Source organism: Paroedura picta, chromosome 4 (assembly GCF_049243985.1).
Source record: "Paroedura picta isolate Pp20150507F chromosome 4, Ppicta_v3.0, whole genome shotgun sequence".
Classification (NCBI taxonomy): domain Eukaryota; kingdom Metazoa; phylum Chordata; class Lepidosauria; order Squamata; family Gekkonidae; genus Paroedura; species Paroedura picta.
Genome location: NC_135372.1, coordinates 69,162,391 through 69,176,903, shown reverse-complemented (window position 1 = coordinate 69,176,903; position 14,513 = coordinate 69,162,391). Strand labels below are relative to the sequence as shown.

Sequence of the window (14,513 nt, the reverse complement as noted above, 5' to 3'; positions counted from 1 at the left end):
TCCAGGGGACACCGGGAGGTGCAGATCTCTCTCTCTGTGTCTCTCTCACCCTCTCCCTCTTGCTGCGTGTATTGGTGTGCCTCGCAGCAGAAGGCAGAGCAAGTAATTAGGGCTGGTTTGTAGGAGAGAAGGAGGGCTAGTGTGCAGTTTTGGGCAGCTCTCTCTCTCTGTCTCTCACTCACTAAGATCTAAGAATGGAGAGATCTCAATATGAACGAAATATATTTTAGGATAAATAAGAGAGTTTGAAACAACTAATAGCAAACAAAAATGGGCACATTTAGCAAAAGCCTTGATGTCCACTACCCAAAAGGGAAACTGTAGACACTTCAGGCATATATTGTGAATAATAGCCACAAGGGAATCTTGCCTATTCCTTTTTGTATCTTCCCAGATATATGGCTTGATTATTTTTCAATAGTCTCTATCATAGAGATAATCAATAATATAGAAGAGAGACTAGTAATTGAAATCAGGGAACTACAACAAAGCACTCCAAGTTAAAACCCCTTAACAACTAATAAGGAAAAGGAAACCAGGAAAATCCCCAGGTATTGATGGACTAAAGGTAAAGGTAAAGGTATCCCCTGTGCAAGCACCGGGTCATGTCTGACCCTTGGGGTAACGCCCTCTAGTGTTTTCATGGCAGACTCAATACAGGATGGTTTGCCAGTGCCTTCCCCAGTCATTACCGTTTACCCCCCAGCAAGCTGGGAACTCCCAGCCTCATGGGCAGACAGCTTCAGACAGCATTTCTGCTGCCACTCTGCACCACAAGAGGCTCCTATTGATGGATTAGCAAGAGATTTATTAAAATCAAACACAAGATGGTGGGCAGAAGTCATTTTTTTTTCTATGATGAATTATTCTGGGCTTTTCCCATTAACTTGAAAGGCGGCTTTGGTAGTCCCCATATATAAGAAAAAGGGGAATATACAGGATCCTCAAAATTATCATCCAATAACCCAATTTGGTATAGTGGTTATGAGTGCGGACTTCTAATCTGGCGAGCCGGGATTGATTCTGCACTCCCTACATGCAGCCGGCTGGGCGACCTTGGGCTCGCCACAGTGCTGAGAAAGCTGTTCTGACTGAGCAGTGATATCAGGGCTCTCTCAGCCTCACCTACCTCACAGGGTGTCTCTTGTGGCTAGAGGAATGGGAAGGAAACTGTAAGCCACTTTGAGATTTCTTTGGGTAGAGAAAAGCAGCACATAAAAACCAACTCTTCTTCCAGTTATTGGGAAGCCAAATGAAGCTTATTTGAGTATAATATTAAAAGACCAGATGGAGGAGTCAGGAATACTGTGTGAGGAACAAGGGATATTGTTTAGGGTTTAGGATTAGGAATATTTCCTTAGGTATGGTTGATCATTGTCTAATCTCAAACCACAGGATGGAGAAATACACATCTTCAGTAAATGACAATCTGTATTGCATTCATGGATTTATGTTCAGAATTTGACAGCATATCTAGAATCAGGCTATGGCAGAAATGAAAAGAAACTAAGATGAGTAAACAAGTACTGTAGTTACTGACTATATTATATGAAGATACAGAAATTGAAATTAGATAAAGTTTGGAGGGCCAGACTATGTACCCTATTCCAATTTATAAAGGTGTTCAACAAAGTTCTCTTCTATCCCCTTATCTGTTTAATTTATATAAATGATGTAGTTAGAATCACAGAATCATAGAACTGGAAGGGACTTCCAGGGTTATCTAGTCCAACCCCCTACACAATGCAGGAACTCACAACTACCATCTCACTCACAGTGACCCCAATTTCATGCTCAAGTGATCCCTCTAACAAAAATCTCCAGAATCCAGCCTGGCCTGGAGTTAAACTAGGTTCAGGACCTGTTCTTCAGGACCTATCCTCAAAGATCAAGAGCTATCAATTTTAATTCATGCTGATGACACAGCATTATTATCCTGCTCAGCAATTGGCCTGAAACATATATTGATGAATTTTTATTCTTATTTTTAGCTGAAGGCCTAACAATAAATGTTGACAAGTCAAAAGTTGTGGTCTTTACAAAAGGCTGTCACCTGAAGAAAAAAATATTGGAAATTGGTGAATGCCAGTATTGAAGAAGCAAGTCTTTAGCTATTTGTATATGTTATATACCCAAAATTTAACTTGAAAAAAATCAATTCCAATCTATTTTAAATAAAATAACCCCATATCTAAATACACTGGCATGATTTTTTCACACGGAAGAAGGGAACTATCATCCCGCAGTCAACGGAACATTCAAACAAAAAGCAAATTGTTGGAATGATACACACATACACAGAGCTGGTCCAGCCAAATCCAACTCCAACTCCCAATCCCTCCAGGATGCCGGTTTAATTGAACTATAAGATTTACAATTGCGCAGGCGCACGGTTATGCAAGGCTGCTTTCTTGTGCAGCTGTATGAAGATACATTGTCAATCACAAGCCTCTATTGTCTGATGTTTGAAGGTTAGATTCTCATGGTAACCACATCATGTTAGCCACAAGTCCCTATTGTCTATTGTTTTGAAGGTTAAACATCAGGTGATCATGCAGTGTTCTTATGTTGTGTTGGCAGCCAGCCAGGAGAGTCTGCCTTCACTGTAGCCAAGTCAGCACAAACACAGATAAACCCCACAATAAATCAAATGATACTTTATGGAGCAGGTGTATGGATGAAAAGTATCTCTGAGATCATTGATTCATTTCTTTTAAGATTTATAAGGAACATAACTAGATGACCAAAATGTATACCTGGTATAGCCATCCATCAAGAATTGTCAATTCCTTATTGGAATCAGCAGCTTGGCTAGATGCTTTTAGACTGAGAATCAAAATTCTCTTCAAGAACAGATCTAAGCTCCTACTGATAGTAAAAGATGATCCTTTCCAAAATTAAATGGGAAAAGTTGGTTGACCAGAGACTTAACCAATTTGGTTTTTCTCCAGTTTTATTATCTTCCATGGATAAGGAAATAACAGCGTTTTAGAAGATTAAAAAAGAACTATTCTGACACCTAAAGACTCAGCTAAACTCAAAAAAGTGAACTGGAATGCTTAGGAAACACTGAAACCAAAGGCTCTAATTTCTAAGATTTTAATATTTTGGTAAAGTTTTAAACTCTCACTCGCTGGAAACATATGAATGTAAAAATACTATTGATTTACTTGAGCTATTTTACCTCTAATTTCACCTGTCCTTTCCCCCTCTACTTTGAATAAAATATTTTGTTTATATTTTTAACATTCTAAAGCCTCTTATCCCATTTTCAGAAATTTAAGTTAAAGAAGTGATATTTCCCCTCAAGTTCCTGCTCCGAGCCAGCAGCAAAATACAATTAAGTGACAGTGTGGAATACCCATTAGTTCTTTAGAAAAGAAGAAAATAGATAAAGGGGCTGCTCAGCCAGAAAGGAAGGAAGAAACAAAGAGGGAATGGGGCTATGTCATCATAACAGCTAATGTATGAAGTTCAATGATTCAAACTTTATTACAGTCATTCAAACCAAGTTATATGAAGTTAATACATAAAAGACCAAAAGAATATGGTCATTTAATATATTACAATTTAAAACAGATCATAAAATAGAACTTAAAATTATGCTACTTTAGAGCATTGGCGGCGACACAGAACTTAGTTCAATGTCCAGCATCGCTGGGTATCAACAACATGATTGGAAATCAAAACTCACAAATATTTATTTAGAACATTTATTCCTCCTTTATACAAGAAGTTCTCGAGATGGCTCATATTCCTTTGTAACAATACAATAAACTGTACAAATTCAGTAGTCTCTTTACTACCAAGGCAGCTCAGCAAAATATGAAGCTTTTAGCCAACATTCACAGCCTTTCTTTGACTTTTGTGGCCCTTAGATGCGTGAAGGCAATTTTATAAACTATGTGCCAGAAGAAAAAGCCTATCAACTCAGATTTTAAGATGAGGTCACACAGATAAATGTCTTTGACAGTCAGGTAGGCTAATATGAGAGTGCCAGGCATAGTCTGTTCCCAGGCCATTTAGATATTTAAAAGTAAAAACTAGCAGTTTACATTTTGCCTAGAGAGTATTAATGGTCAGTGAAATTCTTTCAGTACTTCTGAAGTATATATGTCTGTAATAACAACTTCATTTTGAACCAACTGATTTTTGAAAAAGTGTTCAAAAGTAACTCATACAGAACATATTGCAGCAATTTACATTCCACGAGAATAGAGTTGACAATGAAAATGGCACTCTAACCAGTGATGGTTCATGATGTTCTATCCATTTTTAGATTTTACTGCTTTTTTATTTATTTACCCTGCCTTGTGTTTTGGAAAGTTTACCTTTCAAATAGGATTACATTTTCCCTATAAATATGATGTTTACAAAAATTTTAATAATATTTCTCTTTGCTGAATTTATTTTTAAAAAACAGATAGTACTCCTTATCCCTAAAAGAGATATGGCAATCCCATAAGAAAAAGAAATCAATGTTTTGTGATCAGAAAAGATCAATCTAAGCTGGTTGTAATAAGCTTACCAATGATGTATGGTGGAAAGTGGGATTGTATCTACCCTATTTACTTCAAATGTCTATCCTATAGGACTGTCGGGTTTCTACTGGGGACAGAGAATTCCCTGCCCCAGCTCCTGCGGGAAAAATGGTTTTTAAAGATTGTTGTCAGCTGATTGCATTATATCACTTCCCAGAAAAACCATAGTGTTTCAAGCAATTCCTAGAGCTGACTGATACCCCTTATAGGTTTTTCCTAGATGTAACACCAGAGGTTAGCCACAGAAGTTAAAGTAAAGGTAAAGGTATCCCCTGTGCAAGCACCGAGTCATGTCTGACCCTTGGGGTGACGCCCTCTAGCGTTTTCATGGCAGACTCAATACGGGGTGGTTTGCCAGTGCCTTCCCCAGTCATGACCATTTACCCCCCAGCAAGCTGGGTACTCATTTTACCGACCTCGGAAGGATGGAAGGCTGAGTCAACCTTGAGCCGGCTGCTGGGATTGAACTCCCAGCCTTATGGGCAAAGCTTTCAGACGGCTGCCTTACCACTCTGCGCCACAAGAGGCTCTAGCCACAGAAGTTAGACATGAGCAAAATGGACATCAGGCAGAACCTTCCATGGCTGAGTGGTACAGGATTGAGGATCGTGGTGGTGGCTGTGCCATGGGATTGCCAAGAGTTGGACAAGACTGAATGGCTGACAACAACAAACACCAATGGTGTCCCCCCATGTTCCCCCCACTCTTCCACAAGGCCACCACTGGACATCAATATGCAGCTTCTTGTTTGAACAATGTATATGAATGAAAAATCAAACTGTTTGATTGATGTCCCACATCAAATCTGAAAACTAACACTGTATTTTAGATTTAACTATGTTTGATGTTTCGCACATGTGCTACTAAAACAAAAGATATGCATAGGCATGCCCTAGGCCCTATTGCTGTTAAGTTGCTCCATTCTCAGCCTCTTCCCACCCTCTATGCCGCCACACCCCTAGTACATTATAAAATCAAGTCCAGAAATATGTACCAAGAACAAGAGCTCCAGGTTTAAAAAGATCAGCAAGGGGAAAATAAAGTTCTGAATTATGTGATTACTGCAGAAGCTTAAATAATTCAGAGAAACATACTAGTTCCTCATATTGTATTTCTCCCAAGAGCATTATTAAATACCCCAAGCTAAGAAGATATAGTAGTTGTGTAGTAGCCACTTTAAGAAATTTAGTAGCCACTTTAAGAAAAACCAGTATAAAGAATCTTACTAAGGTCAAGTCTGCTGTCCACAGAGAGTCTTGGTCTTAGGGTTGCCAGCTTCTATGTGAGGCTCTATACCCCACCTCCCTCATGGGGAGTCTGCTATGGGGAGAGAAAGGGAAGATGATTGCTTTGCGCCTTCCAATTGGCCCCTCCACTTGTCAGTCTTGGGCTGACAATTGTTGCCCCCCATCCCAGACTGAGCCCACCCCATCACCCCTTACTGTTTTATTAAGAGGGATAGATGCATAGGCATTTCAACTGAGAAGTATGATTTTTAAAAAAAGCATTAGCGGGCATTGTAGTACCTTTAAAACATGGAGTAAAACATGCCTGGATTGATTGACAGGCAGAATCGAATTGGGTATAAGGCACATTGCTCTCTTCCACCATTTCCAGCAGATGTGGAGGGTAAGACACGTGAAAAAAAAGCAGACAAAGCTGAGACAGCAAAAAGGTGAGGAGAGGCTGGGAGGCATAATATGATTTAGCGCTATGCCATTCAGCTGGCATAATGCTATTATTACTGCTGTGCGAAAATTGCCTCACTCTGGTCAATGGGCTTGAACTAGAGTAACTCCATATAGGCTTGCATTGTCAATAGTATAAGAAATCATTTTAACAAGATTTAGACCTTTTCTGCACCTCAGTGTTGCCACTATTTTCCAGTGAGTTGAATTTTCCACTCTGATCTTGCAGCATCTCTTCCTCAAAAGGGCATTTTTTTCCAAGGATTTTTTTCTTGAATTTGAATCTGACCCTCCCTATGTATTCCACATTTACTTTGAAAAGGAGTTGTGCAGTTGTGTCATCATATACTTGGTCAGCGATGGAACCTACTTTTTTATGCATGTGCAGTAATGTTATAACATCATAACACATTGTAAAAAAAAAAAGGCTGAATGAATCATGGAGAAGAGCATGGTTACCACCATGGCTGATGATTGCATAAGTGGATATACTAATTCATAAAATTTGTATTCAATAATTATGAAGCACCTAAATGTGTCATCATGTACTTTCTCAGCAATGGAGCCTCCTTTTTTGTGCATACGCAATAACATTATAACATAATATTGTAAGAAAAGGCTGAATGTACAATGGGGATCAAAATGATTTCGGCCATGACTGGCAATTGACAAACTGGATACAGCACTTCATAATGGCATTATTCAATAATTACGGGACATGATAAACGTGTCATCATGTGCTTCCTCAGTGATGGAACAGCCTCTTTGTGCAGTAATGTTATAACTTCATAACACTAAAAAAGGCTGACTGTATCATAGACTAGTGATCCCCAACCTGTGGGCCGTAGACCACATGTGGTCCATCGACTAACTGGAGGTGGGCCGCGAAGGACGCCTTCTCCCCCCCCCCCGGCCCTTTACTTCATCCCCCCCGGCCCTTTACAACACACTTCGGGTGTCATTGTCTCCCATCACTCTCATATGGGACTATCTCGTTGCAGAGAAACAAGCTCAGGGTTCCCATTGATTTGTCATTGTCATGAGTTAAAATTTCCATGAAAATAAAATGTTCCTTATGTTCATTGTTGTGGTGTGTCTGTATCTTATTTTGAAGGGATGTTTAAACATTACCATAGCGATCAGAGAGCATTAGGCCAATGGTTGAGAGTAGAGGAATAAACTACCCCCACCACCACCACCACCAGGCCTCAGTAAAATTGTCAAGCGTTGAGTGGTCCCCAGTGATAAAAAGGTCGGGGACCACTGTCATAGACAACAACTCCTCCTTAGTTGCCAACTAAGAAAATGGTCAGCGAAGATTCTCACAAAATCCTCATGAAAATAGTATTCCATCTGCCATTGTTTTACTGGATGATGATGATGATGTCAGTTGTGACTGCCTCTTGCCAATCCTATGGCTCTGCTATCACCTTGTTTTTTCAGTCTTGCACCATTTGTTTTAGTTGTATAATTCTTTGGCCAATATCCATTTTGATTATATCTAACCATCATGTTCTTTGTTAGCCTGGTTTCTTTTTACCACTGACCAGTCCTGGCATAATTGCCCATTCCATTGAGTTGGATTGCATGATATGACCAAAGTTAGTGAGGCAAAGTTTTGTGATTTTGTCTTTCACTTATATATATTTATGCGCACTGGTATTTCCTTGTTTGTGACCTTTGCTGTCCATGAAATCCGGAACACCAATTAATAACAGTGTTATTCAATAATTATAAAACACCGCTAAATGGAAACACATATTGAGTTTCCATAATCAATTATATAATTCCATTATTTTCAGATGATTACAAGATTGAATTGTCTTCAAAAACATGCTGGGAGCTATCAAGAAAGAGTAGGAAGGGGAGAAAGAAGAAGCTATACAAGTGTGAGGTGAAAAATCTACCAACAAAAAAAAAGAAAAGGAAGGTAACATCATGGATGGGTAATTGCATAAAGAAAGCTATATTAAACCTCACTACTCATTTTGTCCTTGCATTATACCATAGTGATATTAGTAAGTTAAGAAAACATCATTGTTGTAACACAATCAAAACTACACTTCAAAAAAGTCTGTTGTTCAGGGGACTTGCGGGGGGGAGGATGTACATCTGATGCTGATAATAGAAAAGGATGGTGAGAAACAAAATTTGAATTTGGTAATTCCACATCTGAAAACTGAAGTGGAAAAAAAACATGGGGGAAAATGGATTTGGAAAATGTCAGGTATACAAACATCAATGATTTAAGAATGCCAATACAGCAGTTTGTATGTGTATAGAAATGGTCAAAAGGTACATTTACACGTAATACTAAGTAATTCTAAACATATGTGCTTATAATGATTAGGATGTGGTAGCATGAGGACTGAAACATGGAAATTTACCATTATAGATTCCAGAAAACATTAGCATAAAGTTTCCCTTCCTATATGGCATGACTTATCCCATGATATAAAATAATGATCATATTATATGTGTGTGCAGTATGATACTAAGCAGACTTACACTCATTGAGCTCAAGCGCATATGCTGTTTAGGACTGCCTTGTTGGTATACTGTTTGTTTTTCAAGGTTATGTAAAGTCTATTTAATTTAAATTGCCAGAGCCTGATTACAGTGAGAACGGACTGGCATAGATACTACATGACACTGGAACTTGAAACAACAAGCCATGTAAATGCAATTGCATTTTCATTATAGGCCCAGATCCATGTTTTGTTACCTATTCTAGATAAATATATCTTCTAAGGTAATAAACTTGGATCTTAATTACTACCATAATCCTTTACCATGCATTTCCCAATTTTAAGCAGTATAAACTTTTACCACAATGGGCTCAACTACAATGTCTCACCAGCAAATGCCAAAAGGTGGAGCAGGAACCAATATCCCCACCAAATCATATCTGAAATCCACAAAGATAGAGACCTATCAATAAATATGCCATTTTGTCCGTAACTCAACACAGCACAAGCATGCACACTCACTCTCAGTACCCCTGATATTTTGTTGTCATGTGTCAAGAGAAACTTTGCCATCTTCCAACCACAAGAAAAACAGCATGAAAACAAAACATACAATTTTGTACATCCTTTCCCTTTCATGTCCAGAAAAATATTGCAGTTCAATATATTAAATGAAAATATTTACCTGTTGTGAATAGGCCCTCTGAACTTTGGGTCAAATTTTCTTGGTTCACCTGCATTTAAAATAAAATATTATAAATATGTCACAGTAAGCAAAACAAAGTAGTTATGTTGTATTAAAAATACATGTAGGCAATTAACTAGTTTATTTTTATGAGAAGTATCATTAATTTGTTGCGTGATGAAACTCATACTCATAGATTGTGCTGAACTTAATTTACCAGCTATGACTGATTTATACTTTATGACTGATATAGACTTTAATCACTGTGTATTGAGAAAGAGTGGAGTGCGAAAATTCATACTGAAGAAGAAATGGAAAACTACTTATTGCAGGCAACCACTGAGAAACTGCTCTGTCAGGAACTTCTTCCGGATGTTTAGACGGAATTTCTTTTGAATTAATTTCATCCCATTGGTTCTGATCTGTCCCTCCGGGGCAAGAGAGAACAACTCTGCTCCATCCTTCATGGTGAGGGATTTGGAGACCAAGCTCTCCCAACTTTTCCTCATATATCTTGGTCTCCAAATCGCTCACCATCTTTGTTGCCCTCCTCTGGACATGCTCCAGTTCGTCTATATCCTCTTCAACTGAGACTCCTAGATCCTTTTTGCACATACTACTGCCAAAACAAATCACCCCCATGGTGTTTCCTACCTAAATGCAGAATTTTACATTTTTCCCTGTTGAATTTCATTTTATTCAATTTAGCCGACTTCTCGAGCCTATCAAGATCATCCTGTATTCTGATTTGGTCTTCTGTTGTGTTTGCTACCCATCCCAGTTTAGTATTGTCTGCAAATTCTAGCTCACCACCTCACCGACACCAGAATACGGGGGATAGCCCTCCAATGGCTGATCTCCTTAATTCGGGGTCACAAACAGAGGGTAGTAATAGGAGAGAGATCATCAAGCCGCCACCTCCTTACATCTGGAGTCCTGCAAGGTGCGATCCTCTCTCCGATCCTTGTAAGGTAAGGTAGATGGGTTTGAGAGAATTCTGAGGGAACTATGAGAGGCCCAAGGTCATCCAGCAGGCTTTATGTGGAAGAGCAGAGAATCAAACCCAGTTGTCCAGAATAGAGTCTGCCACACTGAACCGCCACACCACAGTTTCATCTGTTTTAAGAGTATTTCTTTTTTCAAAATGAACTCATAAGAGAAAATTTTAAAATTATGAAGTAATGCAGCCTTGAATATGTAGTCTTCTTCAAAGAATTGACAAAGTCTTAATTACAAATATTAGACTGAAATAAAATGCACTTTCCATAGCCTTGCAATCCCATACCCTATAAAAATTGGAGTGCACTCGAGTATACCCGCAGCGTGGAAGGTGCTAATGAACCCATCACAGCTTGCTGGATGGTGCCAAGTATCCACAGCTCCTCCGGGAAAAGATCTGTCGTCAAGTTCACTGACAGAGCCAAAACTCATAACCGATGTTCGTGGAATTTAGACAAGGCATCTGCCACATTGTTAACCACCCTGGGAATATGCTTGGCATGAAAAGTAATGTTGGAACCCAAACAGGTACGCACCAAATGCCTCACTAATCTTATAACCCTCTCCGATCGGCTAGACTGTCTGTTAATAATGCAGACAACTGCTAGGTTGTCACACCAAAATAAAACCCTGTAGTCTTTAAATATATTTTTCCACAGAACGACAGCCACCACCACCGGGAAGAGCTAGAGAAAAGTGAGGTCCTTCAAAATGCCTGTTCCCTGCCAACCTATTGGCCAATGCTCAGAACACTACCTGTTTTGGTAGATTACCCCAAACCACAGACTGCTGGCTGCATCAGAGTGAACTTGCAAAGAGTTCTCAGGAGTCAGTGGGGATTGCCAAATAGCAACCCCGTTAAAACCCTCCAAAAATTTCAGCCAAAACTTTAAATCTTCCTTTATGGACCTTGTTAAACGAATGTGATGGTGGGGAGAGGAAACGCCCGCTTAAGAACATGCCAATCGCGCACAGAAGGCCTAACCTGGAGACACTGCTTTGCAGGCAAATTTCAGATGACCAAGCAATACCTGCATCTCTCTCAAGGTACATTTTCTTTCCCCCAACATATCGTCAATCACATTTGTCAAGACACATAATTTGTCTTGTGGCAATCAAAACACTCTTGCTATGGAGTCTAGTTGTCTTTTCATCGGCTAAAGGTACACTCAGTTCATCTGCCAGTTGTTTAAATGCCACCAATGGCTCACCACAGTCCGCCGAATTTGCTGAGGCCAAAACCAAAAAATCATCCAAATAATAAGTGATATGTGGGCACTGTGTTTTCTTTTATTTCCTATTCTAGGATCGTGCTGAATGCTTCAAAATCCGCACACGAGATTAAACATCACATGGGCATCGCCTTATCAACATACCAGCACCCGTCAAAATAACAGCCCCAAAAGCAAAAATCCTCTGGGTGAACGGGCAATAAAAGAAAGGAGGACTGAATGTTGCACTTTGCCATAAGAGACTCCTGACCACATGCTCGAATGATAGCCACCGCATGGTCCAACAATGCATATTTGACCGAGCACAATTCAGGTGCTATGGCATCATAGACCGATGAACCTTTTGGGTACGACAAGTGAGGTATCATTCGATATTGTCCAGGAGTCTTTTTTGGCACTACACCCAGGGGTGATATCTGTAAATTTCAAGAGGAGGACTATTGTATGGACTCGCCATTTTCCCAGCCACACACTCCTTACCAATCTTGGCTGCCAGGACCTCAGGAAGTTGGCTTGCTGATTTTAAATTGCCGCTCATCGTTGCGACCCTCAGTCCTGTGAAAGGGATCCTGAAACCTTCAGAAAATCCCATTGCGAGATATGCCGCCACTTTTTTATTAGGATAGCAACTTAACAAACGAAGCAGCACAGCCACACAAACAGGCATGCATGCCAAGGTCCTCAGTTCCGCAGGCACTTCAGTTGCTCTTCTGCCCGTTATTGTTTCCTGACCCTCCTCCTTTTTTGGATGAGGACCGGCCCCCTCGAAAGGGCTGTTGACTACCTGTTGGCTTTTCGCAGTCTTGCTTCGAGTGACTGCCCCCACATGCATCACAGCAGTGCTCATAGCAGCATCGATGCCACTGGCACATACCCCTATTGTAATCCCAGCAGGCCCCTCTCCCTTCTCTGCGCCCACCAAATTTTCACCGCTCCTGGTAATATTTTTTTACGTAAGGACCCACCTTGACTATCCAAGCATCATGGTCCTTTACATCCCACCTTGCCTGCTCACTGTTGGAAGCCCTTTCCCTCATTAACTTATCATAGGAGATTGCTGCCACATCTCCAGACAGGGACCATGCCTCTAAAACATTATTAATATGTTGGAACAAGTGCCATCCTCTCTCAGGATATGACCATACCCATGTACTGCCCATAACCAAGTATCCAATTATGGAAGGGCCGATCAACCTTTACTGATTCCTTCCCTTTTTTCTCCCTCCTGGACCATGTAAATTGAGCTTCTTCGTCAGGATGCACTAAGCGGAACACATCCACATAGCAACCGTCCAGCACTCTCTCTCTAATTTTTGTGGAACGGTGTGTCCCTGGTGGATTCTCCCCCCGGGCATATCCAGTGGCTGGAGCCATTGGGACACCTACCCCTTTTTCCTTATAATATTCCTTTGTAGATTCCCAGCGAGAAGCCTACCATGCTGGAATGCCAGGGACCAATGCCCCATGCAACCAGTAATTGCCATCCCGCTTCTTCTCCACTGTCACTTCCTCAGAAGAAAAAGACTCACCAGATGAAGTGGACTCCTATCTTGCCCGAGCCCTCTTTGTGCCTCCTTGCTTTGTCCGCTTTTTCTTCTGTGCTTCCTGCTGTACATTCCCTGTATCTTGTGACACAGAAGGCATGGCTCCCAAACCCCCAGGCATCCCCGCCAAACCATCACCTACACTCTGAGTGCCCATTGATATGGGCCAGAATTGCCTATATGCACCAGACCCTTGAGCCGCCCTGTCCCCAGACTGTTGCCAGGAATTGTATGTCCCAGGCTGCTAAGAACCAACAGAAGATTGTCCTGCATGATGCAATTGCGCCAATGTGCTAGGCATCTGCCAAGGTTGTGAGTTTGTATATTGACCCCCTTGTGCCCCACCTAATCCAGGTGGTGCCACTGACCCTACAGTTGCCAATGAATTAGGAGCGATGACATAGTAGGGGATGCCCATTCCTGGCCCCTGACCATATGTTGTCCACCTCTAGAATAATGATCACTAATTGGTCCTTGCAACATTGACCTACTGGCTGCTGAAGAAACAGCCAAGGATGCATTTGGGGGCATCCATTGTTGACCCCCAGCCATATTTTCTCCCACTGCCTGACACTACCTTGCCCTGTCACTGGCTGTGATATTGCAGCAGGCCAATAATTGGGGGGCCCCCTAAAGGTGCACCCTGAAGGTGTGCTGTGCAACCAGCCCCGCAGGCAGCCCATATGCTCCTTGCATCCCTCCAGCAGGCTGTGCCATTGTCCATGCTGTCTGGGAACACATCTGCTGGCAAGGCCAGGAAGCACCCTGCCCATTGCCACTGCCACTGCTGGATCCTCCCCAATACTGAGCTCCCGATGCCCCCATGGCATTAATGGGCCACACCTCCTGGGCCTATGATCCCATGTGAGCCTGTGATCCCAGGCATGTGGCATAATGTGCCCCTTGAGTCTGAGCAGGGTGCTGTCTAGGCGCCTGTGTCCCATGAGGTACTGCACCTCCCCTCCAGTCGCAGTATCCTGCCCCTGTGCAGCCTGCCCCAAAATAGACTATTGTCCTAATGCCACCAGCCTGCTTGCTTGGACTGCCCTTCTTCTAGCAGCCCAAGTTCCGTATGGGCTGTTAACCACTCCGGTGATGGAAGGGCCCGCCTCCAAACCGACTCCCACGGGCTGTGAACCCACTTGCCCTCGGCCTGCCATAACATCTAGGACGTTCCTGTCCTGGACCCCCTGTAGCACAGATGAGCCTCGCTGTGGACCCCCCCTTGCCTTGGCTGGCCGCTTCTTCTGCGCCATCGGCACTACCCAGAGACTTTTAAAAAATATTCTTTTAAACTTCTCCGCCCAATGAAACCTTGAACAAGCCTGAAGAACCGAAATTCTTCAAAGCCGTTCC

General features: G+C 41.6%; 1 protein-coding gene across 6 annotated transcripts in view; it reads right to left on the bottom strand.

Moving 5' to 3' along the window:
- SLC44A5 (solute carrier family 44 member 5) overlaps positions 1 to 14,513 on the bottom strand; it is a 223,836-nt gene that overhangs the window by 98,156 nt on the left and 111,167 nt on the right. For all 6 annotated transcript variants that reach the window (XM_077333307.1, XM_077333305.1, XM_077333309.1 and 3 more), the window contains exon 2: positions 9,383 to 9,431. In XM_077333307.1, coding sequence (XP_077189422.1) covers positions 9,383 to 9,431 — 49 coding nt within the window. The remainder of the gene's footprint in view (positions 1 to 9,382; positions 9,432 to 14,513) is intronic.